Here is a 24995-nt window from a genome sequence, read left to right on the forward strand (position 1 = left end):
TTTACAGGGTTTTCCACTGTAAAAACCACTTCCACTTGGAAAACAGGATATATGAGGTAGCTTAATTTAAAAAGTATGACTTCCTCAAAAGTCATGTCTAGTAATAAACCTTTAAACTGGCATTTTATCAAATAGAAATGAGTATAAATATTTTTTAAATCCTTGTTCTTAATTCTTATCCAGTACATCACAAGTAACTGGAAAAGCCAGGTGAATTCATTGGTTAAAAAGATTGAAAACGTCTGGACTCCTGAAATGTAAATGTAACAGAAACTAGGCATGTCGGCTATTTAAATCAATCTTGCAGAACGAATCTCATTATGTATTCTATGTCTGGATTTGTGTCTGTGAGGCTGAGCGTACTGGGAGGAGAGGCGTGGTCTTCTCAAGGACATGCTGTAGCTTCTCTTCCAGTTCTTCTTTCCCTGTCTGTTCCTGACACCATCCTCCTGGTCCATCATCTGCTCCAGCAGCGTCTGGTCATCAGCATTTAGAGGCGCTACGGAGATGTCCCGCACAGCTCTGAACTCACCACAGTTATTCAGGTGCTCGTTTTCCAGACGGAAGAAGTTCCAAACAAAGCGCCTAAAACAGACAACAGATTATAAGGATGGGTTACTTTACTGTTTTTCTGCTGAAAATTCATATGCAATTACTTTGAGCAGACATTGATGGGGATGGAGGCATGATAAATCAGTCATTCTTGAGACTGCTATCAGGTTTAAAAAATAAAAATAGTTTCAATTGTAAATGTTATGGGGATTAATAATAGAATGTATTTAACACAATTATCCCCTTCAATTTAATTTAATTTTATCATTAATATGTGAAATCTATGACACTTGTTGTCTTCTCAAACAGTGAACATCTGAAACTGTGTCCACAGAGAGGGGTTCAATCATTGTTAATTGTTAACATATTAACAATGTTAATATTTCCTGGTCATAACCATGATATGTCAACACCATCTTCCAATTTCTGAGGAAATTATTTGAAATATTTAGATCATTTTATTCTCCTGAAGCAAGTTCCATTAGCATCTAGCATCAACAGAAAAAAAACAAAATGGCTACTACATGAACTCCATTTGTTTTGTGACACCGTCAGATGTCAACACCGTATGATTTTGTGTTCCAATGATATATCAAAATACCTAAATGTGACTCTTGATTTTGATAATATTTCATTATGATATTTTATATTTGTTGTGGAATTGTTGGTCACATGTGAAAGTGTAATCTGTCTGCTAACATGAGAATGTGTTTTGAAATGTTAAAAACATCTTGAATGCTGTTAAAGATAAAGTTGAAATTATATTACACAGCCCAAGGTAAAGAGCACATTTTGTTAAAAAAAGAGAAAAGTTGGGAGGTTGTATCAAAGCATAGCTCAGTAGCTTAGTACATATAAGATACATGAATGTAGTTTCATTTGTCTGAGTACAAGGTTTTATTTTTTTCAATTTTGCACCCTGTTTTGTCCCACTTCTCAAGAATGACTGAAATATAAACAAAGTGAATGAATAGATTAGGTCATGTTTTCTGACTGGTCAATAAAGCATTCCTGTAATGCTAAAATAGAAAACAGCTGACATGAAAAACCTGTCCATCATTTCAAATAGGTCAACTATTAAAAGGAACAGATCACCAAAAATTAAACTTTTCGGAAAATTTCACCCTCAAGTTTGTTTCTTCATCAGAACAGATTTGGAAAAATTTCATGGATTGTTTCTTATAAACAGCTTTTTTTCCTTCAGAAGTCGTTAATTGATGAACTGGAATTGTGTGGATTACTTGTGCACTATTATGATGTTTTTATCAGCTGTTTGGACTCTGATTCTGACGGCACCCATTCACTGCAGAGGATCCACTGGTGAGCAAGTTATGCAAGGCAAAATTTTTGTAATGCAAAACTCATCTACATCTTGGATGGCTTAAGTGTGAGCAAATTTACAACATATAATTTTTTTGGGAAAACCATTCTTTTCACCACAGGTTGTGGGTAGAAATGGTGTGATGTGCTCACCTGAAGACCTCCAGTGGTGCAAGGACAGTTGCCAAAATATCAGAAATGTTTGGGAATGTAGTCACAACCCCAAGAGAAAGTGGAATGGTCCATGCAAAGCGTAAGATTACATCTTCTATTATGGCACAGTAGTAGTAAGCCTGTTCGAAGAGAGCACACAAATCAACACAACGACTGTGTAAATGCCGTGAAGAGAACTGTTCTTTTTAAAAATATTTAAATAGTAAAACATGAAAACCAACAGTGTGTGTATTCTTACTTTCTGTGGATATACAATCTCCTCTCTGAGGAGGGTGTTCTCCCCTGCATTACGGTCAAAAAGACCCCAATCCATCTTCAGGTCCCACAATAAGGTGTAGCATGAGTTGACGATCTTGCAGGCAATTAGCAGGTAAAAGAAGACCTGACCTTCTGGAAGAGCTAATGATAACAGAGAGGAAGTGACATAAGAGAACATTAGAGATATAAGAAAACACAGGACTTAGCTGCATGGTGTTTCCTCAAGGTTCAGTGTGTGGTCCGCTTTTACTTTGTAAACAACATCAACCACATTCTTCCAGACAAAGTATGTCTTTTAGACTTGTTTTGAGTGGAAACAAAAATGTCATGTTGGGTAAACAAAGAATTTCAAACAGTATCCAAAGCATCTGATATTCAGTTAAAGAATGTAACAGCTCATGCTTACTTTCATGCGTCTTATAGAGCGCAGAAAAGATGACCACAAAGAAGGTAGTGGAGTATTTGCCAGCATTGGCCAGGTGAGGGAAGGCACGCTTTGTGTCCCGATAACGTCTCAGGCACTGCACAAACCGGAACCAGGCAGGCAAACACTGGATTACAGCTCGTACTCCATATGAATATGAGTGACATATCCCTCCACCTGATTTGAAAGAAAACAAACAAACAAACAAACATCAACCTGGCATCAATAAATGCCCCTAAAAACCATTTATAATCTGCAAAGACAATAATGTGCATCTGCATACCCTCTTTAATCCACAGCTCCCCCTCAGATTTGGACCAGTTCAATTCCATGCTGTAGAAGCAGATCATGTACTCCAGGTCCATCAGAACCACTACTAGAGAGTTGAGCTGGTCAGCCAGCCAGAAATCAGCAAACCCCACTCTGTGAAATGGCGCTGTGACCACTCGAAACTATGAAAAGAAAAAGGTGGACAATAAAGCAGGAGAAAAGAGGAGATGACCAACTGAATCAACGACATACAAATGAAATATTAATGTCTCATAAAAGTGTGACAAATACTCTTGTGTGTTATGAAATTCTCCTGGCTCTTACCAGTAATTTGAGTAGCCAGAAGCGAGATTTGTAGTAGCACGTTTTGAAAGGGTTGATAAGGAAGAAGAAGAAGAATCCATAGAGAGCAAGAGGGTTCACTTGTATAGGGATCATTGTGTACTTGGCGAAGAGGCAGGACAGTATACTGACGCACCAAAGAACTCCAAGGAAACCAGCAATCTGCACAAAAACAGAGAGAAATACATGTATAAATCTGGTTCTTTTTTATTTTACATTGTTTTTAGCCTGGCAGGAAATTTGATAGGAGCTCTGCACTGCTAAATCTCTAAATGTATAAAGTAGCTGTCAAAATAAATCCGAGGGATCCGTGATAATTTTAAACACACACATACAACTGTTCTTTTTTCAAAAACTTTGAAAAACTTTTTCAAAAAAAATCTGTAAATTCAAAAAGTCAAATGAAATCAAGGACTAAAACATGAAGCAACAGCATTATATTTAACCATCTCTTGTCAATGGCATACAAATTAATTACTTTTTAGTCTAATAAACACTGTAATTCTATAGTGTTATATTAGCATAAGTCTTTGTTTCACAAAACAGTTATGAAATGACCTTTTATGGAATTAAAATCAAAAATTACATTAATTTTATTGTTCAGAACCTCAATCACAGATTTCTAATTACCTCAAAGAGATGCTGGTGGGACAGGTTATTGCGGGGGTTGAGCTCAAATATTAAGACATGGTTCACTCCAGCCTGCCTCCATCCATACGTGTTGATGCCCAATAAAAAAAGGAACTCGATAAGCAGGAAACCACCCCGATAAATTCTCACTAGGGGCCAAACATTCTTCTCCTCTCCGGTAACAAGTTTAACCACACCTGCAGTTAACGTAACATAAAACATATTATGCAAAACATATTAAATGTAAAAAAAAAAACAAATCCTTAAAAAAAGATTCTGATCACAGGGTTACATTATCGTTGTTATATGTCTTTGATTTGGTAAATGAACTTTAGAGACGGGCGAAATATTAGACCTTATAAAGTAACTAAAAGCTCCATCAAAATAGCAGTTTTCGAAAAGGCATATGAGAGGTTATATACCTGTGATGATGACTGTGACTGTTAAAGCAACGAAGACACCACAGTAGAGTCCTACTCTAAAAGTGGTCCATGCTGGTGCAGGCTAAGACAAAGAGCACAGGATGGTGAGATGTTCATGTCCTTTAAACAGTACTAATGAAAGGTGTTTTAGTGAAAGTCACAGAGTGTCCTACTTGTGCTGCGCCCAATGGGGGCACTCGGAGCCTCTTCATGGCTTTCTGTCGGTCTCCTCCTTCCAACTCTGTGGTAACAAGGCCCTGGAGATTTGAGAACATACTGTCAGAATAACTAACCACTGTGCTGGTTCGACCAGACAGTCGGTCACAATTCAATTGTTCTTTAAAGCAGAGAGTTTTTTTTGTTTGAAATTCTTATACTTAAAGTGGAAAGAGTCATTTGAGTGTATGGTACCTCGGTTTCAGAGATGAGCTGAGTGATCTTCTTACAGGTGTAAAAAGGAGCCACTTCAACATGGGCCACACGCCAATCAGCGCCTCGTGCTGTCTCAAAGATCTTGTCATGTTTCTTTAAAATCTTCCGAAAGCCTGTGAAGTTCAGGTTCTGACAGAGAGAAACCATTTACACTTTAAATGGGTTTGATTTCAAAGAACAGCCAATCGAAAAATGAATAAAAAACGGTTTGATTTCAGATGGATCATACTCAAATGGGAATTACTGAAAAAACAACAACCGAGGGAATAAGAAAGTTATCATGAGCACAGGATTCCATGTAGTCTATTACACCAAATGTCATGACAATTTTCAATATTCAAACATTTTTAAAACATTTAAGGCTACGTTCAGACTGGATGCAAAAGAGGCCCAAATCCATTTTTTTTTTTTTATTAAAAAACAAAAAACAATGAACAGCCAATCAAAAAAAATCAGATGTGACAATCAATCAGAACTGAGCACTAAGGCTTGTAAACCGTAGCCTAATAGTGTTTTGCATACATTCAGACCTGGTAGTTCTGCAGCAGGATGAGGCTGAGGTAGAACTCGCTGAAGGCCAGCTGCAGATCTTTGATATTACGATGTTTACAGCGCTCCTGCTGTGACAGGTGGAAGACAGTGCGACGGCGGCGCAGACCCGTGGCTCGACTGCTCTCTCGCTGCGCATCCAGAGAAGACTGCAGCTCATTCTGCAGCGTGGCGAATCGCCGCTGTGCTTCTGCAAGCTTCTCTGTGTCACGAAAGAATGGAAACATCATCAGTATGTGATGCAGCTGGAAAGATTGAATGCATATTTCTGGTCTAATTGTGAATGACATGCCATGTCCAGGGCTCTGTACAAATAAACTTCATATGTGTTACCTTGTCTAACAAGCACAAACTGTGATAATATTGAATCTGATGAGCAATAAAGACTGACACCTGAACACAGATGAAAAATTTCTAACAGTAAATTAAACATTTACTGAATGAAAAAAAGTTATATTACAAAGCTTTCTGTAAAAATCTGAGTAACCAGCCCACAAAACAGCATATGACTTGATTCAAATTTATGGGCTCATACAACTCTCATTCAGCATAAATCCATATGTGTCCACGGCCACAATGTAACACTTGACTGCCAACTATTTTTTTTATTTTGTAAACAAAGCCTTGTCCTTCACTCATGTCCAAACATTCACATCAAAAAACATTCATATGTGCAAAAATGTTTTGCTGTAGCACCACAGTGGTGTGGTTATCAAGCTAACCCTATTTTATGTTAACTTTAAAAAAAAGAATCATGATTGATTATGAAAATGAATAATCTCTGAGCCACTGGTTAGACAATAAACAAATGGTCATGGGCCAAAATGAGAGTAAGAGAACCGTGTGAGTGATAGAAAGAGAAAGCAGGTGGTTATTTATTGGGATATAAAAAAACAACAGCAGTCCTGGTTTAATGCCAGTCCTGGCTTTGGCTCAGGAGCTTTAATGTCTGTTTTTGCAAAGTTAAATCTCTGTGTGATGTGTAATCTGTCACTGTGCACAGACAGAAACTGTGAGCTTCACATTAAACAAGTCTAATGTTCACACTTCGTTACCTGAATAGAATGTGTTGATTTTGGCCAGCTCCTTCTCACATGTTTGGAAGAACTTCTCCTCAAACTTGGCATAGTATCTCTTGACAGTGTCTTCATCTGTGACTAAAGGATGAAGCAACCGTGAAAAAACAAAACAAACAAGTTATTCAGGAAAACACACACACACACAAACGCACATAATAAAAAAACAAAAACAAAAAAAACAGGAGATGGGTAATTTACTGTACAGAAAAAGAGGAAAAGAAACTTGTAGAAAACTTTGTTCTCTCTCACAGCTCAAAGATCTGAGGTTGTGTGTATATTTGTGGGAAAGAGAAAAAAAAAGCAGTGAAGCTCTTTCTGCAGAGGAGTACATCAGGTTCATTTGTTGGACCTTGTAAATATGACCTCTGGGTCTGAAAAATCACTGGCTAAAAAGTAGCAGGTTCACACACTGCCCACAGAAAATGTTATTCTTGTTTATTTCTGTGAAGAAATCTCAAGGATATAGTTTAGATATCTCAAGGAAAAGTCATTACAAGCATTTAGAGAAGATTCAAATGAACCTTTTTGCAAGTGAAATCTGATTAAAATAAGGGTCATCATCCAGGTTGAGAACACTGGAATACATTCTGAGGCAACTGAGGATACCCTTTTGGACCAAAAATCCATTATTCTGGTAATCTTGTTGCATTAATTGTCTCCGTCTCAGCTGCAAAGGAATCATTGTCATCAGGTCCACACAGAATCTGCACTAGCAGAGCTCCACATACAACTCCACAGATTTATACAGAATTGGAAAGACCCATGTAAATGTTCTAAAATCTAGCCTTACACCGTGTCTACACCTGATTCGAGCAGTGTGATGCAACGAAAGAACTCGTTATAATCTGATTCTGTCTACACTGGATGCAGTGTGGCAACTACACAGTACACTGATGCCCTGATATTCCAAATGCTTGTGCAGCTTCCAACAACATGACAAATGGATTTGGAACATTTGCTTTTACACATCCAGTGTAGACAACCTTTGAAGATATTTTGAAGAATGCTGGGGTGGACAAAAAAAAAAAATTGTCTTGCGTTCACCAAGGCGCATTTATTTGTTTTGCATTTATGTATTTGCAGTAAAAACAGTAATACTGTGAATTATTATTACAAATTAAACAGTTTTAACAGTTCTCAATTTTAATATATGTTAAAAAGTAGTTTTTCCTGTGATGGCAAAGCTGAATTTTCCACAGTCACTACTCTTTGGTGTAACATGATCCTTCAGAAAACTTTCTAATATGATGATGTTGTGCTCAGGAAACATTTCTTATTACCAATGCTTAAAACAGTTGTACTATTAATTTTTTTTTGGAAACTGTAATGCTTTTTTTCAGGATTCTTTGATGAATAGAAAGTTCAACAAAACAGCATTTATTCAAATAATATATATATTTTTTCTATTAATCAATTTAATGTGTCCTTGTTGAATAAAAGTTTTATTAAAAACTTTGAACAGTAGTGCATCTTTTTTGCATTCTGCACAAGAAAGAAGGCCGTACAGGTTTGGAACGTCATGAGGGCCAGTAAATGACGACAGAATTTTCATTTTTGGTTGAAGTATCACTTTAAGGAATCCCTGTATAATTATTCCGCGTCATGTCTTTCCAAGATCCTTAGTCTGAGAACCAAGAGTCAAGACTAATTAAGTCAGCATGGTCTTAAATCACAATAATCATAACAGTTCACAGGTCGTGACTTCAAACATTTACAGTTAGGGGGCATGTGAAGTTTCTGTTGACTGTAAATACTTTTGACACCATAGAGACGTAACTGCATGATATTCCCCTCTGAGGGACAAAACACAGAGCACAATGACAGTAAGTCTGGCTGATACTGTCCAGACAGACAGACAATGAATCACTATCAGGACTCTCAGACTTGGGAAAATGACTCATGGCTTGAAATACCTGCATCACTTTATCCTAGGAACATTTTAAGAGCATTGCCTCCTAAATTAGGAGTTTCACATTGGCGTAGAGATGCATTTAAGAGTAACTCATAAAAACAAAGAGGCCAGTGAGGAGAATATTGTTACATGAGTGTGTGGAATCCAGAGTGAAAAAATGAGAAAAGAGAGGGAGGTTTACTTTACGCACATTATTACTCATATTTCATCTACCAAAGCTCAAGTAATGTGGTCTGTATGTGGTTGAAAAACACGTGTCATCTGACGAAACTAAAACATGACTCTCAGCTGCAATCCTTGAAACACTAGACTCACAAAACAACCCACAATCCTACACTTCCACAACAAACACTGTTAGTCTATTAGGATTTGTTCATAAATTAGCCACATGTTTAAATCTGACAAGAATCATTAATGTGCAAGTTCTATTAGGTACATGCGATTTATAAGGAACTGCTTCCTTGATCAAAGTAATAAACCACAGCTGTCAGCAACAGAGTTCAAAAATCTCTCTGAGTAAGCAGTTGACTTATCACATGATAAATCACATATCAGTTACTATAAAACCCCAGGTAAACATGTAAGAAAAAATTTGGGTTATGATGGCCATTTGAGGTTCAGGGAGTTCATTATCGTGTAAAAAACACTTCAAAGTGAAAGGGTTAAGATGATTCTGGGTTATTCTCACGATAAACTGTTTGATCTGATCTGATCCTGTGTTAATACTGGATTACTCCAGCTCTACAGCAGGGAGTCTCTCTCTGCACTGGTTTAGGTAATCCTCCCCAGTGAGACCTTCAGCTGGGTCAATGTGTCTGGCCTGCTATGAAAGCACACAGCTCAGTTTCATATCAGCTCGGCAGGGATGAACATACACAGCTCTCTCTCTTAGCTGAAGCTCCTGAGAGAGAAAATAAACTACTCGAGTATAAACTTGTGAACTGAAATCTTCCAGGGAATGCATGGCCTTACAGAGGTACCCTCTGTGTTTATTTAAACCTAACACACAACAGGTCTGGACTTGCTGCTTTCTGTACTTTTGACCAGTGATAGATCAATGTATCAGCTACTTTTTTTGTCATTCCAGGTCAGTGATTGAATTCACACAAAACTATGGCTGCAACACCTAATCAATAAAATTGACAACAAATGTCACTATTGATTAGTTGGGTGTGTGCCCTGTGCATGTAGAATCTTCTTCAATTACACAACTTTACAGTAGTGAAAAATGCATTTCTACAAAAAAATTAAATAAAACCTGCAGATGCAACAGTGTTAACCAACCGTAAGGATTTTGACCGATTATTACAATCAGTTAAATGGATTAAAAAGTCATTTATTAATTTCTCTTTTTTTCAGTAGGCCTAATTTAATCAAAATATTTTAAAAGGTTTGCTGCATGGTTATAATACACTACGTGTATAAAAAAAAATTGCGTTTTTAGAGAAAAAACAAAACAAAACACAAGTCGCGTATAATAAATGGAGCAATTCCAATAGGGTGCTTACACCATCGGTGCTCGGGCCCTAATAAGTCGCATTTTATTATTTCATTTAGAAATAGGCCTAATGCCGCCGCAAAATGTTTACAAACATTAATAATCGGTTAACGAGCGTCGGTTAGGAGAAATAACCTAAATTAATATCCCTAGTTCAAAAGTTTGGGGTCAGTAATAATTTTATGCAGCAATAACACCTTCAAGAAATTGATCAAAGGTGACACTAAAGACATTTAAAAGGTTACAAAAGACATCAATTTCATCAATTCTTTTGAATGTTTTATTCTTTAAAGGATTTTGAAAGAAATTTGCACGGTTTCCACAAAAACATCACGCAGCACAATTATTCCCAACAACGATAGTAATTAAAAATGCTGAAAACTCCGCTTTGCATCACAGGAATAAATTACATTTTAAAATGCATTAAAATGAAGGAAAAAGTAAACTGTTAAAAAATTAAAAATAAATAAAACAAATACTGTAAATTGTATACAAAATATTACAATTCAAAGATTTTTTAACAATATATTACGGTACATTTATATTAATTTTTAAGATATTTTTTGGAGGAGAAAATTGAGCAGTATGCTCAATTTTCAGGAAGTCAGGAAATAAAAAAATATTTTATTAATAAAAATTAAAAAAAATCAACAGACTTGTCACTTTATCATTGTCAATTCTCTATACCAATTTACTCTATACCTTGTTCTAGTATTGTCTGTCTTTATTGTTGTCTTTAGTCCTCCTGACTGTCTTTAGTCCACTGATATGTCAGTGTAGTTTCCTGAAGGAACCGTATTTTGCTTTTTATCCATTGCCATGCAATGTGCTAAAATGAAAATACAGTTGACACTGAATTAATCGTTAGTTGCAGCTCTAGGTAAAATGCACTTTGATATTACACAACTTTGAAAAAATTGCATACCTGGACAAAATCTCCATTAAGAAATCTAGGGACTATGACTTCATATTCTTAAGACTGTGAAGCACTGCCAAGTAAAGATGATCATAATCACTTGCGTAACTTTGTACGCAAACACTTAAAATGAGAGGTTTATGACTTCAAACACCTGCACCATCAGCCCTTTCCGATATCCGTCATCAAGAAAAATCAGCATCTTATTAACGAAAAACCCTCGCCATGCAGGTTCCCCTCCAAAATAATAGCTTTACTTAAACAATCCCATTAGCTACACTTATCACCACCCATAAAAACCACCAACTTTGACAGAAGATTACAGTTATTTCCAGATAATCACAACTACCATCATCCCACAGCTTAGAAAAACACTCAGTATGCAGGTTTATGGCTCTCTGGGAGCTTTAGCATTGTTGTAGGAAAAAATTTACATCTGGACATGTGTTTCTGCATGCGTGCGTGCTTGCATGCGTGCGTGTGTGTGTGTGTGTGTGTGTTTGTACGCGCTGTAACCTTTGGATGCAAATCACTGCTTATCTGAGCGCTAGAACAGTACTCCATAAGTTTTCATCAGCCGTGGGTCTTGAGCTGAACCCCAGGAACTAACAGATAGCATGACATTACAACCGAGACAAAGGTTTTCCTTATCACCCATGTTTAGACATTATAATCTGACAAAGCAATTCAATTACACACTGTGCTAAGGATAACTACACTTCACGTGTTCACTGTGGTGAGGTAACCTTACACTGATTTTAGGTCAGGATTTGTCATTTCCAGTTACTGCCATTAAGACCGGATGGAACAAACCAAAAAAGACAGGATTTTTTTTAGCTGTTTGACAAGTACTGTGGACTGTGAATGTGAAAACTGCCAGATGGTAGTTCAGTATAATGGGACAGAAGGTCCAATGGCATGGTGTGATGCCACTGGGAGTTTTACTGATGTTTACCGGATCTTTTTGTTTTTTTATTGAATCTCTGATTATTTTTTTCTGCACTTATTTCAAGATGTATACACTTCTGGGTCTAGCAAATACATTTTAACTGCTCTGTTTTAGATCTACTCTTCAGGGTTTATTACTGACATGTAAGCAAAAGAAAGCAAATTATCACAACATCGAAAAACATGTTGTATCTGCTGAAACTGCACAAGCTGCACCCAAAACAGTTTTTTTCTGAAAACATGTGGGAGAGGTCAAACACAGAAGCTCAAGTAGCAGAAACACTAACAGGTGTTTGTTTTTGTACAAACACCAGAGAACTGCAAGCAAAGCAATTTCAGAATTTAACGGTTGATGGGTTGTAAATTTCATACACATGGAAAAAAAGGCAGCTTGAAGGAACTTGAACTGATAACAATGAGGCTTTACAATGAAATTCAATTTGGTAACAAGTTTATGTGTGTATGACCAATGGTCAACAATGTGCTACATCATTAATTCAGGGTCATTTTTAAATAGAACTGTTGGTAATATAAACACACTACACATTTATAAATATACTACTTTTATAAATCAATATTAATCCATATTTTTAAATACTGTAAAAGATTTCTTTCATTGTTAGTTCATGATTCCTAATGTATTAACTAATGTTACTACTGAACCTTATTGTAAAGTGTTTCCTAAATGTGTTAACCAGAGATGCAAATGCAAACTCAGCTCTGTTGTCATCTGATACAACTATGACACCTTATATCTGCAAAACCTGAGGTGAAATGTTGCCCTTCCTCTTTTAATGATTACCAATGATTTGGACTGATTACACCCTGTTGAAATGAGTATTTTTGATAAAATCAACTAATTTAACAAATAAATATACAAATATGAAGAGTTTATTTGCAAAAACAGATAACTCAGTTTTTAAAAATGTTCAAAAATCATGTTTTTTTATTATGTTATCATGTTTTTATTGTGTTAGTTAACTAGTATTTATTACTTATTTTTTACCTAATCAAAATAACCCAACTGCAGTTTGATTGAGATTAACTGGAATGCACAATGAAAAAACACGATTTTTGCAAATGAACTCTTCATATATGCATAAGATATCAGGGCTCTAGACGACGGATCTATATGACTGGATTACTCATTGTGTTCTAAACCGTCATTCTGCGGTGAAGCCTCCGGAAGTGTTCGAGCCGCCATCTTACTATTTCCTCCCGGCAGAGAGCATCATTGACTGACAGCGAGAACACTGACCTAAAATCACACAGCATTAGTTTATATATTATGTGTAAGTAACTTAATTGTTACTTCAGATGTTTTCTGCAATGTTTATGGGCAGGATAAGCGATATATTGAAATTGTTAAGGTGGGTGTGTCTGCTGCGCACTTGCTGACACAGGTAGCTTATCCAACACAAAATATAGTTCTTTATATGTGTAATTATGCAGGGAATTTTAAACATAAACATGTATATGATATTAGTATCAGAAATTGATATTGATTGATCCGTATAAGCGGAATAATTGACTAAGGGCTGTTGAATTATTAGAAAATTTTTTCAAATAATTCAACATCCCTTGGTCAATTATTCCGCTTATACTACGGTTGCCATACCTCAAGACACAGATAAGGTATTTGTCCGGTTTTTGTAATTAAAATGCTATTGTGAGTAGGATTAATTTCTTCCACATCTCATCCATCGCCTCCGTTGCTAATTCCAAAACGTCATTTTAGACCAAGTAACAGAGGACTGAGCTGTTCATAGCAGACTAATGCAGTTAATAACTTAAGTTATTAGAGAGAGAGAGAGAGAGAGAGAGAGAGAGAGAGAGAGAGAGAAAGCATGTGAATTACCTCTGTGAGTCTGTGCATCTCTCAAAAGTGTTCAGCTAATGTCTCTAACATTACTAATAGTGAAACTTTAAGTTAATTTTAACATTTTTCATTGTTACCTCGCTTGTGAGAAGTCATAGTTTATAAGTTGTTAAACTTACTGTTACTGATAAAATCGTCAGAGTAGTGTGTATGTTAACACGTGTGGAAACTGTATGTATGTGCGTGTGTGAGGGAGAGAGAGCAGGAGAGATAAGAGTATGTGCTTTCCGTACATAAAACGTAGGGTAAACGTACCTATTAAGCTCACCAAAATCTACATTGAGACATTTTTAGTGCACAAGATATTGGTTTTAATCTCTCACACAAAAATATTTAATTTTATTTTAAATGACAAAAGCATTTCAATTAAGATATACATTAAATTCTAAAAGTCTGGCTGTGCTTAATGGGTACATTTTTGTAGCCGTTAAGCACACCCCTGTTCCCATTAAGCTCACATCATGTTTTATTAAAAATAATCTTGATTATTTTAAGGAAAATTTTTAAAGAATAATTGTAAAAATATATATTTTTTGAAGGTACATAGTCCATCACAAAAACACAGAACACTAAAATCAAGCAACTAAAAAACAAACAACATTCAAGTCGATCAGTTATATATTCATAGTGAAGTGTCATTTAAGCACATTGCAACATCTAGACTAGTCCACGTTCAGCTAAATAACACATTCAAAAATCAAATAAAACATCTCATTCATGGGGATGAACACAGAAACTAGCCTCATTATGAAGCCTCTTATTAAATGGATGTCAACTTATCTATAATCTCTTAAGGCTGGAATACACTACATGATTTTTGCCCCGATTTTCCAGATTTACAGTCTGGAGAAGTTGATGCTAGTTACCAAAGATCAGAGCCAGTCTGCAGATTTGAGTTGACAGAATCCATAGAAAATCGATTAACTTAACTTAAAGTGACAACCATCAGTTAATATTTAAAGTCTGTTTATGAAGTATATACATAGACGTTCAATGTGAACGAGCTTAATGAGAGCACATTAAGCTTAATTGGAGCAGCAACAATTTTTAATACATTTCATGTAATATTTATTAAAATGACAGGATTTTGCTAAATAAATAGTCTATGTCATGTATTAAGTTCATACATATTTTAATACGAACAATATCTGTGAAATTATACTTTTTCTTATTTATGTCACACTGAAGCTGTGATTTTCATAGTAGTGCACCCCTTAAGCGCACCTTAAAATAATATGAAATCTTTAAAAATTACAGCACTGTAAAATGACAGACCAGTAATAAACTGTCAATTTATAATATTATGGATGTAAAAGTACAAGCCAGCAATGCCTGTGAAGTAATATATTAGCGTAGCACACAATCTTATACAGTTGTTCTGTAGCATCTGCGCTATGTTGCTAAAACTATCTTTTGGATCTAATGTAATTATTTCCCACATCCAAGTTTCAGGTTATAATATGCAAAAGTCTAAACATTAATCTCTTAATTTTACAATAAGTAGTGAAACTTATAAAAAAAAAAAAAAAGGCTTAAACATCTAAAAAAAAATGCACTTTTAAGGGGCTCCTCTTTTGGTGAATGTTTTTAGACAGCTTTCAAAATGGCCGCCAGACAGTGTGAGCATACGGAGACCCATATCTCAGTGTGCAATGATCTGATTGACTTGAAATTACAGGAGGTATATAGTAACAAACATATCAATTGGTTAAGACATCAAGTAGGATAATAAATAATTTTTTCTTTTTATAATCTGATCTCAAAAATGGAAGTGTGCTTAATGGGTACGTTTACCCTAATTTTGTGGCAAAAACATGGAAATGATTTGTCTTAGTAGTAGTATTGCTTACTATTTATTTGTTTGGCCAGTGTCATTGTGGGTTTTGGTTATTTTGCTGTTGTAAGACCTTTGAAATAACTCAAATCATTTGGCGAAGTGATATGGTCATGTAATGTGGTCAAGAGCTGCCTGGAACTACGTTCGCCGTGCGTTTCCCTGAAAATAATTGCACACCTTAGAACGTTCGTCAGCCAATCAGATTCAAGCATTCAACGGCCCCATAGTATAAGTATATGTTGAATTAATTATTAATTTAACCAACGTTTAAATCATTACCTACTTCAAAATGACTGTTGTTAACGAAAACATTGAAACATTTGCAGTTAGCCTAGTGTACGAATAAAAACAATAAAACAATTACATAAACAGCGAATGTACAAAGCGACCTAACATATACAAAGCGTAAATCTTTATTCAGATTTCATTTACACAAAGCACCTCTCTCAGTCTCTTTACGCGATCAGTGAAACACTTTGGAGCAGAGGAGACCATGCGACAATGTCAAATTTGAACTCGCACATTCTCAAGTTAATTTTTTTTTTTGCATATATATATGCAAATGGATATATGCATATGCATATATTTGCATATGCAACTACTTTGGTCGGAGTCTAAAGCCCTGGAGATCAGGTATATGATATATCCAAGATCTACTATGATCAGATCCAGGGATGCATCGCTCCGATACTGGCATTTTCTGCCGGATCGGGTATCAGTCAGACGAGACCGATCCAAATCCGATATTGTGCGTATACTATTCTGTGTTCTTGTTAAGCCCCACGAAAAAACAAAATCATTATAAAGCACCATAAAGTCAAAGCCATTCTATAGGTCTAGTTTAATGTGAGGTACAGATGAATATTTAAGTCATTACATTCAAGTTCACGTAAACTTCTCTCCGCTGCGGCTGTCTGTCATTCTCCATTCAGCATTCAAACTGCATGTTTGGTTACGACAGTCAAGACGATGAAACTCTCTCCAAGAGCGCACATTAACTGAAATTTAAAACTGTTAAAAGAAAAGGCTCAAACTATCGCACAGATTTAATAAACTACGTATCAATATCTCTTTCCTTAGTGCTTTGAACTTCTCTATGTAGAGCTGCACGCTGTGACTCCGTGTTGCTTAAAGCACATCATTCTGTGCATGGGATGCGCATAAGCGCTTTGTGCCGCTGTATATAGAGAATGGGAATGTGTCGTCACAGCTGCAGTGCATTCTGGGAATTTAGGATTTATTCTACTTAAGATCACGTTGGGTGAGTGGTTAAGGCTTACTGTATCATCAATTGCCATAGCCCTTTGCACGGCCGGTATGAAAAATGTCCTTTCTCCACGTTAGGGAGACGAAAAAGCAGAGGTTTTCCTCCATACATTGATAAGGGCAATGGCAAATGATGATACAGTAAGCGTTGATCATTCCAACGCGATCTTAAAGGGATAGTTCACCCAAAAATGAAAATTCTGTCATCATTTACTCACCCTCAAGTAGTTCCGAACGGAACTCGGATGAAAATTAAACAAACTCGGTATGGTAAACAACTCAAATAAAATGTGGCTTTATAATTTATCTCTGTAGATTTATTATATTATAGATACAGTGATTTGCATTAAACTGTAAGCCCTCACAACACAAATAGAAGAAAATCATATATGGAAATGTTATGTGCGGCAGCTCGTTGACATAAGTGTTTTAGCAGTTAGCCTTTATCAGTACCACTGTAGTGAAGGAGATGGAATAGTAATGAATATTTGCAGCCTCTAAATTTAAAGAGATTTACATATTAATCCATTTTATTCTAAGCGTATGTAAGATGTTTTTCCAAAAATATTAATAGTAAACGGTCGGCTTTTTCTGTGGTGATTTGCGTTTGTTTACACTGTGTGCTCCTGATTGTGTCCTAAAACATGGCGGAACCCAATGTGGCGTGACGTAGATTCCCATTCTCTATTGGAGCTTTTCGTATTATAATACTTTTGCCCAATGAAAGATTATTTATAGGATTTCTTGTTCTGTCCTATGATAGGAGAAAACAATTAAGGCTATTAATAATCTAATATACAGCACAGTAATTGAGGCAGCAACATATGATAGATAGGACTCCTATCTATCATATGTTGCTGTCGTCATAACTGTGCTATACAATTAAAAGAAATGCCTTTTAATTTTATAGTTTATATTTATATATAAATACATTTACTTGTTTTTATTAATGTATTTTACAAAAGTACAAAGAGCAATGTGTAACATTTTACCAGATTTAGTCCTACACTTATTCACCTTTATTTGTTCCCCACTAAATAATGTTATTTCACTAAATGTTTAGATTTGATAAAATTGTGCACTCATTATTTTTCTAGAATAACTTTCGCTGCTAAATTATCCACTAACCTAGTTTATAATAGTATTTTTCTCAAAGATTATGATTACATATTTTTTCATTTGTTATTTTTCATTAAAATGAAGTTGTCTATATTTAGTAGATTGTGACACACAAAAGAGTGACGATCAGGTCAACACACAGAAGTATAGAAATTCTACATTGATTAAAAAAAAAAAACAACTGCGCTGGATCGGATCTGAAAAAATGGTATTGTTGCATCCTTAATCAGATCAAACAAAGGGTTTTAACTAATTTGACAACAAAACGCCAAATTTACCATTTTAACATTTTTGGGGCACCTGACACGCCTGTACTTTTCTTTGATTTTGCAGACCTATTCTAGCAGTAAGCATCAAGTACCATATATCATTATAAACAGGAGAACTTGACGTTTCAGTCTAGCTAATTTAAAGTCCCAATTTTCCCTTTGTTTTCTCTAAGAATTAACGAATTTCCAGAATTTTAAGAAAAACGCAAGCAATAATTAGGTGTTTTTTTTTTTTTTACTGTGTACTCAAACAGAAAATCCTGAAGTTTGGATTTTTTTCTTTAAAAAGTTGTATCTGTGTGTTTTACACTTCCAAATAAAATTGTCTACATATAGCATTCCCCAAGCAAGTTATAGCTATTTATTACAATATTGTTATAGGCGCTTTTCAGTGAAAAACAGGTCTATTTACTTTACTAACAATATAGATGTATCCAAAAAAACATTTAGGGAGTAAAGAAAATGGAAACCATGTTATATAATAACAAAATACAGTAAAAATTTAAGTTTTTTTCCAGAAAAAATATATTTTCAATCTGAGTATGAACAATAAACACAAACAGTGCAGCAAGTTGTGAAAAAAATTGTCGTGCAACAAAAATACAAGCAGTGCAAATGATTCACAAACTACACACAAAATGGATGAGACACATATAGAGTGCAATAGAAAAAAATAGTGAAAACGATCTTTATGAACTATATAAGTATTATTTACATAATAAAACACCGCTGGCTGCACTCTGCGTCAGAATTGATTTTACCGGGACATCGCCTCGCGACGTGAATACCTAAATTCCAGTACTTTATCCAATATGTACCTCTTTTTCATCCTTGCTTTTGGTTTATTTTATGCCAAAGTGCTCTGTCCTGTGTTTTTCTGGGCTTTTTCAGAGAGTGCTCTCATGCAAATATGTTATTTTGTGTTTGTTTTCATGCACGCACGACACACTTTACTTTCACTTTGCGTTTGCTCAAATTCCCATAGAAACACGCTAAACAATGGTTCAAAAGACCGAAACCTATGTTTATTGGTTGAATATGTGACAGTTTGAACCAATCTGGGCATGGGGGTGGGACTTAGCGTCAACAATCGTTCCTGTTTGGCTCAGAGGGGCGAAATGCATTGGTTTCTTCTGACCGATCAATGTTGTCAACATGTGATGATGTAATCAAGTATGCTACGGAGCCTCTGAATATCCAACTGAGACAAATGTGATATCTCCGAAAAGCGGAGAATCTCTGCTTTACGACAAAGCATTCAGATAGGATTAGCGGTTCAAAAGTTATTAAACATTTAAGAACAATAGTTATTTTTAGCCGCGGCCAGCTGTCTCGGCTTTTGAGGATTAAACTACTTGATTTAACACTAACAGTAAACTGGCATTTACACTGTATTTTTTAATGGGCATTTATGGGCTGATTTCCAGAGTATGTTTGCATGTATTTACCTTCGATTGATGGGGCCTGATCCTGGGCCGAGTACAACATTTCTTTAAAAGCCTGTGGAGAAGAAAAGAACATGAAACACCATTTCCAGAGGTCAGACAATTGGCTTTCATATTACACAGCAGCATGTGACTGGCACTGCGCCCGTTCTGACTGACAAGGGAAGCCCTGCCAGGATGCAGACGGACTGAGACAGAAAGACATGAGTTCTTGAGTACAGAACAGGAAGCACTAAAACTAAAAGAAAGATAGAGGAAATGGCTGTTTTTAACTTTGTCCAAATCTAGAATTGGATATATCCCTTTTGTAAGAAACACATCGTGTCCTTGAATCAGAAAAAAAAGCATTGGATACAATAGATACGAGCGTAGGAGACTTTGCAGCATTTCCATAGGGATGCACCATTCAACTGGCCAATATATATATATATATATATATGTATATATATAAAAAATGTGTGAATTGCAATGTGCCCATTTTCAAGAATAATCACTGCACAGATAGAGGCTGAGAGAAAAAAAGCTGCACAATCATTAAAAAAAAAAAAAAAAAAGTTGATTATTTCACTTGATATTGTAATCACTATTATTAATGTTGGTTAACAGAATTAAAATTTACCAACAGAAATTAGAAATATAATTAAACATTTTTTTTAAATGTGCTAAAGTTTGGGAAACGTTGAGAAATGTCATGTCGTATTCTTCACGTAGCTACAAATCCAACACAAAGTGAGAACGATTTATGAATGTTTATTGCCATTTTACGCGTCAATAAATCAAGACAGTGACGCTGCATCACTGTTAATTGTTGCAATTTTAGGAGTGACTCACGGTGTTATATGGGACTATAATTTAGGGGATTCATAACTGCATTTAGATGTGGTTATCACTCAGAAAATGTTGCATTGTCTATGTGGATGCTGGGGTCTTACCAGCATGAAAAATATAATATTCAGAATAGATGGCATGCAGAAAGCGACCAAAGTGAGCAAAGAATGAGCTCAGTGAGTTTTCTCATGAAAACTCCCATTATAATAAATGTAGCCTTCTACACTACATGATGAATCCCTTATTTACATTGTATTTTTGGTTTTTGTTATGCTGATCACTCAAGGTCTTTGGCAGTGACAACAAAACTGCTCATAACAGTTTTCTACATATGTATAAATAGTCATATTTCACAAAATGTACATTTTTGTAATATACAGCTTTATAGAACCATGCTTTTTTTTTTTTTTTTTTACATACAGCTTATAAAAGTAGCATGGGGATGAGCTCAGTCATTGCGGTGTCAGCGTCAAATTTCCTGATTGGTGCACCACTAGTAATTATGACATGCGTCTAGCCACATCTTAGCACAAAAGTGCATAATCACCAGAAAACGTATAAGGCTATTTTAAAAAGCATGTTAACTTACTATGACAAAAATTTGCTTTATTCAGTAGCATGCTTTGCATTAACATTAAGATTTAATTTAAAACGAAAAACTGCAATGATATTATGAAAAGAGGGGTATTTCACTCGCTTTTATTTATCACGCTAGGTGAAAGGTCATACACATCCAGTGGAGAAGCACTGAGGAGTGAGAGAGGCAGGAACTTTGCCTGTGGAACTCAAATCAATAACAACCCATCAATATTTTGCTTGCCCTCTATTAGTTGTCATGCCTCATTGTTACATCACAGAGAAAGAGAACACCCCTGCCCCAAACAAAAACACATGACCTCCATATTAAACAGAACCAATAAAATAAAGAATAATAAAATTAGACAAGTTGGGCTAAATTAAACTCATAGTCATAGATAGTTCTCTGTATTATAACTGCATATTTTTATGAAATGTTGTTTGAATAAAAAGTAAAAGATAGAAGAAATAAAATGTGAATAATTTTAAGTGTAGAACCACACTGAAATTCCTTACAGTGGGAATTCTTCCATGTTCAGCACAGTATTTGACACTGACCTCAGCATGAACCTTTCTGGAGTGAGTTTTCTCTCACTCCAAGATCACTCTGAAATGGCTCCAGATTAAAAGCATTTTAATGCTAAATGCTATTAAATGTCAGTGTAAAATATCATCACAAAGAAAAAAACAAAACAAACCAAACATCTCATGTGACATATATTTTCATTCCTTTCACAGATAAAATCTAAAGATGGACAATACATCTCTTTGTCCTCTTCCAGATGATGGAAGATCATGATATAGATCAAGATTTTTAAGTTAATTAAGTGCATCATCTGGGTATTTAAAGTGCACTGCAGTATGAATACTACTTGTACTACAAAATGGCACAGAATAGTGCATAAGCAAGCATGCAAATTGTGACACTTTTTCTTTCAAGACACTTGGCAGGTTTGGTTCGATTAAAATGAACTCTGTTAGTGTGGTTCATTTGAATAAGTGTGAACGCTGCCATCTGAACTTTGGAGCACACCAAATAAGCCAACAGAGACCCCCTGAAAAGGGTAGTCAAACTGTGAGTTGGGTCAACTGAAATATTGATGCTAAGCAGACCAAAGACATACAAATGCACCAAAAACAGGACATATCGCATTAAAAAAAAACGTCATCAAATCTGCTCCTGGGGACCCGCTGTCCAGCAGAGTTTACCTACAGCCCTAATCAGCAACTGTCTTGGATGACCGGCAAGTTTGCAAAATATACTGCATGTCATAAAAGCTGTCCAAACAGGTTATGACATATCCTTATGCCTTTTGTATTCTACTTTTAGGATCGGTGTTAAAAATGACAGTGTGAATGCTAAGCGAATCAGGATTGTTTTGTCCAGACCAAAAGAACCGAACTACAAGTGTAAACACATCTTGTAAACAAGTGAAGAAAATGAAATGAAATACCTACAGTGGAGCTGGAACAAAACAACTATAGAATGCTTTGACTGGTCAAATATTGCAAAAAAAAAATAAAAATGATGTCCAACAAGTGATGTGAAATTCACACGCAAATACAGTTCTGCAGTACACAGTACAACGCAGATTCTGAAGAAGCCTGTTGTAAAAACAAAACCCTGTTTGAGCTCAAGAAAACATGAGCTCAGAGGGAACGTGGCCTTGACAGCTGCATCAGGGATGTTTACTTGTTCTACCAGCAGGCCTGCACAGTTCTACACCCAGGCAAGCATACACCACATTCCCATGACTAAGAAAAGGGTCTTAAACTCTGAGGCAGCCTTGCCTTTAGTCTTGACTTCAGCAGGCTTTTTTGAGACAGTGAAACATTTTTTCTTCTCTTTCCGAGCGTCAGGAATCATGTGATAGCTCACTCAGAACACAAAAATCAGCAGAAACGCTCATTTCTCTAAATAAGCTGACATCAGCTTTGTCAAGACTGCGTGACACAAAAGAAAGGTCACAGAACATAACAAAATCAACACATTCATAGTGCCCAGTCGCAGCGGGCAAAAACAAGTGTGCGACCAAAGAGAGTGGAAAAAATTCTCCTTGAGATCAGAACTGATCTGTCCTCAAGGCAGGTGAGAGGGAATTATAAAGTCTAAGTGTGACAGAGAAAGCAAATGTCACCGGTTGATTTTCCGCTACCATTTATATTTGATTCAGCAATCCCTTACAAACACAATCCGCTGTATTCTACTCTCAAAAGGAGATGATGACTAATTAATTAGCAAATGTCCAAGGGGAAGGCAATAATCTCATTATGTGTAGGCCATTAAACCCTGAAGGAGCTGCAGTACACTAAAGCCCTGTCAACTCTAACCCAGTCCAGTGTCGAAGACAAAGAAAACTGCCTCGTATGCGCTCATGTGAAATAATGCAATTATGTAGTCTGCTAAGCACTGCATTTTGAAGCTCTGTATTACCGGCATATATGTTTGTTTTGAAGGAATGACCCCTACAGGTAATTACAGACCTGGAAAACAATGCAGATAACAACTGCATGGCAATGTGGATATATGTATATATATATATTTTTTTATTTTTTAATATTACACTGACACATCACACTGCCACTCCTAAATGTTCTATGTGAGCAATAAGTAGAGATGAAAAAATGAGTGACCTGCTTGATTCCAATCATTGTCATAAGCCTGATGAACTTGTTCACCCTGTAAATTCTCAAATATTAAGTTTTCCTACTCCTAAAATTAAGGATACACTATTTGTATTCGAGATCTGAATCTGAATTTAATATCCAAACTGACTGTTTATAGAGATTTCTGTTCTCTCAACTGCATTCTAGAATTGAGTGGAAAACAGGTACTGTCCTTTGAGAAACATATATGTTGAATTTGAAATTTGAATTTAGTCTTCTTATTGGTTTATTTTTAAAAAAGCTGATCATGAGCAGCGCGAAACATCTGGACTGATTCACCTGCCTCCCTGATGTTCATATTGACTCACACTAGCTTTAAAGCTATCAGGTGTTAGCTTTCAGTTACAGACTAACCCTGAACAGATATGATGAAAGACATTAAATCACATAAATACAGATGTAAACCCGTCTTTCGTTCAACGATTACATTATAACGACAGATGACCGATTTTAGACGGCTTCCGTGAGCTGAAGGGATGCTGTCTGAGGTAAAATAGCTCAAGGTTGCTTTTCTTCGGCTCTTACCTCATATTGAATGTATTGTTTCCTCCACTCCGGAGTGATGTGGGCAGACAGGTGCTCGGTAAATTTCATTTTTATGAATATTTCGGGGTACTTTTTGTCTGAGGAGAGTCTCGCGCTGCTGGAAAATTACCAGTGAATCATCGCGAGCTGAAAATCACCCTCAGATTAACGGCTGTTTTTCGCTGCTCCGCGACACACATACTCAGGGCAAATAATGCGATATTTTCAAACAGCCGTCCCCGATGTTCCTCATTATCCCTTCAGGAGTTTTTTCAAGTGCTGCGGGACGCTGCCAGCGGTGGTTTAGCGGGCTGAAGGAGCTCTTGACAGAGGCTTTCTCTGCCTGATATCTGAGGCTGAAGCTCCAGCGGCCGCCATCATTGTCGGAGAATGACGTCACGGCGCGTCACCGCAGAGGATGTTTTCCAGCTCGCGGTTTGACCGCTCATGCCTCTTAAAATAATTACTGTGAATTATAGACATGTGAAATCAAGGGCAGGTTATTCTTAACCCAACAGGCCTAAAGGTAAAACGTTTTCGAATTCGTGTCACCAGCTTGTTTATCATTGACAGTCACAGCATATCTAGGCTGAGTGACATGTTTCTCAATAGAGTCCAAGGCTCAATCTACAAAGCAGTGCTTGTGTCTTGTATTGCTGTGTTTTTGACCCATCTATCACTCAGTTTTGTCTGTTAAAACTTATGTATGTATGTAGGTAGGTAGGTGTATAAATGTATTTAATCTTATTTATGCAATCGTTCTTTTAAATAATGTTGCTTAACTGTGAGTTAAATATTGGTAAAAGGGTCAAATGACACTAGACATGTAGTTTCCAACATATTCTAACTTACTTTGAT

General features: G+C 36.1%; 2 protein-coding genes across 2 annotated transcripts in view; one reads left to right on the forward strand and one right to left on the reverse strand.

Moving 5' to 3' along the window:
- LOC131551069 (lipoamide acyltransferase component of branched-chain alpha-keto acid dehydrogenase complex, mitochondrial-like) overlaps window positions 1-357 on the forward strand; it is a 20443-nt gene extending 20086 nt beyond the window's left edge. Inside the window, exon 12 of the mRNA XM_058793721.1 lies at window positions 8-357. Coding sequence (XP_058649704.1) covers window positions 8-22 — 15 coding nt within the window. The 3' untranslated portion in view covers window positions 23-357. The remainder of the gene's footprint in view (window positions 1-7) is intronic.
- Window positions 1-24577, reverse strand: part of xpr1b (xenotropic and polytropic retrovirus receptor 1b) — a 26397-nt gene extending 1820 nt beyond the window's left edge. Inside the window, exons 1-14 of the mRNA XM_058793658.1 lie at window positions 24138-24577; window positions 19545-19596; window positions 6429-6530; window positions 5355-5575; window positions 4804-4953; window positions 4566-4649; window positions 4393-4474; window positions 3971-4167; window positions 3323-3502; window positions 3012-3180; window positions 2711-2905; window positions 2285-2445; window positions 2026-2165; window positions 364-585 (exon numbers count right to left, since the gene is read on the reverse strand). Coding sequence (XP_058649641.1) covers window positions 364-585; window positions 2026-2165; window positions 2285-2445; window positions 2711-2905; window positions 3012-3180; window positions 3323-3502; window positions 3971-4167; window positions 4393-4474; window positions 4566-4649; window positions 4804-4953; window positions 5355-5575; window positions 6429-6530; window positions 19545-19596; window positions 24138-24206 — 2024 coding nt within the window. The 5' untranslated portion in view covers window positions 24207-24577. The remainder of the gene's footprint in view (window positions 1-363; window positions 586-2025; window positions 2166-2284; window positions 2446-2710; window positions 2906-3011; window positions 3181-3322; window positions 3503-3970; window positions 4168-4392; window positions 4475-4565; window positions 4650-4803; window positions 4954-5354; window positions 5576-6428; window positions 6531-19544; window positions 19597-24137) is intronic.
- Between the last annotated feature and the right edge of the window lie 418 nt (window positions 24578-24995).

Source organism: Onychostoma macrolepis, chromosome 02 (genome assembly GCF_012432095.1).
Source record: "Onychostoma macrolepis isolate SWU-2019 chromosome 02, ASM1243209v1, whole genome shotgun sequence".
NCBI classification, from domain to species: domain Eukaryota; kingdom Metazoa; phylum Chordata; class Actinopteri; order Cypriniformes; family Cyprinidae; genus Onychostoma; species Onychostoma macrolepis.